This window comes from Cyphomyrmex costatus, unplaced genomic scaffold, assembly GCF_001594065.2.
Source record: "Cyphomyrmex costatus isolate MS0001 unplaced genomic scaffold, Ccosl1.0 scaffold125, whole genome shotgun sequence".
NCBI classification, from domain to species: Eukaryota; Metazoa; Arthropoda; class Insecta; order Hymenoptera; family Formicidae; genus Cyphomyrmex; species Cyphomyrmex costatus.
This window is the reverse complement of record NW_017275229.1, coordinates 185,385-188,334: the sequence shown is the minus strand read 5'-3', so window position 1 is coordinate 188,334 and position 2,950 is coordinate 185,385. Positions and strand designations below refer to the sequence as shown.

The 2,950-nt window shown below is 30.1% G+C and overlaps 1 protein-coding gene across 1 annotated transcript; it reads left to right on the top strand.

The window, feature by feature from the left end:
- On the top strand, window positions 1-2,736 carry LOC108782401 (uncharacterized). Its single transcript, XM_018550679.1, has 4 exons — window positions 1-100; window positions 1,378-1,507; window positions 1,811-2,036; window positions 2,557-2,736. The coding sequence occupies exons 2-4, from the start codon at window positions 1,426-1,428 to the stop codon at window positions 2,606-2,608; spliced, it is 360 nt and encodes a 119-aa protein (XP_018406181.1). The 5' UTR covers window positions 1-100; window positions 1,378-1,425; the 3' UTR covers window positions 2,609-2,736.
- The last annotated feature ends 214 nt before the right edge of the window (window positions 2,737-2,950 follow it).

The following is a 2,950-nucleotide window of genomic DNA, read 5'->3' as shown; positions in this document are numbered from 1 at the left end:
ATAGCAAATCCGCGATGCTCTCTTGAAGGCTCCCGCGTCATTATGCTCGCATTTCTCGTGCGGTTGTCGACTCGGAAAGTATATCCTCAACTTATCGCCGGTAAGTCGAGATACGTACTGCTAAGTATTTTAAGTGTTAAGTCCGAGGTCCACAATACAAGTAAGTGAAACTGCGCCGAGGCTCTATAAGGAGGCTTATTCTGTCATTTCGCAAGGTCGAAGGCGAGGATGACGCGCGAAGCAGTGATAAGAGTTAATCGTAGTGTTGAACTCGGTACGACTTATTTTTTCAAACGATACATATACGTCTTCTTTTTCCAATCCATATGGCGCATAAATATGTTTATTAAATTGAAAACGACACGAGCGCTATTAATAATTACAATAAAAAGAAGTTGGCTTTCACTTTGTAAGAGAAAACTTTAATTGAAGAGAAAGTTAATTAACTATTTAAAATGCATACGAATTTAGACCATTATACTGATCTGCAGTATGCCCGTGCTATTATTTTATTTCAAATACAATTAAATTGTTTACTTTAAATTAAAGAAATCTTTTTGAAATCCTTTTTATATACAATATCTTTCTAACTGCTCCGATTTTCTATAACATTAATATTCTTCGAAGATTATTAACTTTAATATTTAATTATATAAGATATTTACACTACAAAGTAATCAATTGCGATAACATCAATGAATTGCATAATCATTGCTTTTACGTAAGATTCTACCAATACTGACTGCTCTAGAAAGTGATTCAATTAGTAACTTCGAATTCTTCAAACTCGTGTTCGTACGAATGGTGATTGCGAAATCATCGAAGGCCTTTTAACAAATCCACCTGAAGTTAACGGCTGTTTAGAATGCCCGAGTATTCAGGCAAATATAACAGTAATCAGTTAGTATAATTTTTTGTAGTCGAAAGTCTTGCTATTGTATCTAGTAGATTTAATATGTAAATGATCTATACATGTGTGTGTGTGTGTGTGTGTGTGTGTGTGTGTGTGTGGTGTGTGTATTTGGAAGAATAAAAAGTCAATTTTTCAAGAATTTGTTGCTTTATATATTATTTTTTATTTCATATACATATTAACGATAAAATAGTTCTATGATGAAATAATTAGGTATTAATTAGATAAATATAGTAAATATTAATAATCGTGCTGACATGTCGCTGCGCATGATGTTAGTGCGAGATACCACCGTCTCTCGATAACAGTTTAAATTATTATAAACGTTAGTAATAATCTCTATTTACATTATGTATGTGTGAAAAAGTCGGCAATGTATATAGAATAGATTGTATCAGAAAATATTATCGAAAGCATTGTCGAATTTATTTCTCACCAGTCATTTTCGTTTCTTCACTTTACAGGGTAACAAAAATTTCGATCTTTGGACATATTAAAATTCCCGTTACAAAATGATTAAAATTTTGGCCCTTTTACTACTCACTTCAATCTGTATCATAACCAATGCTCAAGAGACGGCATCTGACGAAAAATGTAAGTAAAACAATAAAAAATGTTTCTTAAAAAGTCTTTGAAGATTTTTATCATATTTTTGTGCAAATATACATATAAATTGTACATAAAGCAAAGATAAAATAATTGTATATAATAATAAATTTTACATTTTTTCTGCTTTAAAAAAATTTAAGAAATAAAAAATTCATTTTAAAATCTCTTTGTTTATAAAAGCAACATTTATCTAAAAATTTAAAGAAATTGGATATATATTAAATTATATTTTTTTAAGAGAGAGTAACTTGTTAAATAATTTATCATACTTTCTCTTTAATTGCACAGCACTTTTTGGCCAAACGTTTGATGAAGTTATCGTATCGTCGGACTTAAACGTTAGAAGAAAATCAAAAGAAAATCGTCAGGGCAAAAGATTGTTATCAAATGTGCCGTTAGCAACTACTGGTCCTCCGGAAAGACCGACTGCAATTGCGTCCAGACTCGTTTTCGCCGATGGAAGCCGTATAACGCCAGAAAAAAGGGAGAAACGTGGCATAACAACGCGAAGGAGGTAAATTAATAAACAACTGTCTTTCTTGTTAATTGAGTTATCAACAATTATCAATTGAAGTCTACTGTATAAATGCAGAAGTATTAATGCCAGTTAAATTACAATGTAAATTATTTTGAGCATTTATTTATATATATGTATGCATGTATACGTATATGATTAACTTCAAAGAAAGTTAAATAATTTTAGATGATATCAGTTAATAATACTTTGCTGTTTTATTAAATCTTCAGCGAATTCATTTTATTATTATTTACTGAACTGCAAAGTAAAACTGAGTAATTATTTCTCTGAACAATTCTCGTCCAATGATGTAATTTGAAAAAATGTTAATTGCACTAAACCAATTAAATCACAAAAATGAAGAAACATGTTTTATGTATCTAATTTTAAAAGCAATTAGTTGAAAAGAGAGGACTGTTTAAATCGATATATTGTTCCAATCGATATATTTAAATCGAAGATTTTCGTCTTTATAATGCTTAATATTAATTGTGTTTAAATGATCTAACAATTTCAGGTATCTGGATCTGGGCGTCGCGGAATACTTGCTGAAATCTCGGAAACGGTGAAAATTTTATACTCCGAGGACAACCGCACGACCCTCCACACCCTCATCTGTGATCACACTTCTTTGGATGAACTTTTAGGCCACGGTTCATGTACAAAAAGAATAATAAAATTTTTCTGTTTCATAACACTTCCAGCTTTATCACTGCGCACTCGCAAAATTATTCTTCTCTCTTGACTTTTTCAAATCCATATTTTACATAAAACAAGACGCACCTTCCCAAATTTGAATACTATTTGATATTTATTTTAGAATAAAAATTTATAAATATATATGTATAATATTCAAAATCATGCATCTCTTTTAATTTAATATAAAGTTAATATGTTATTAATATCCAAAT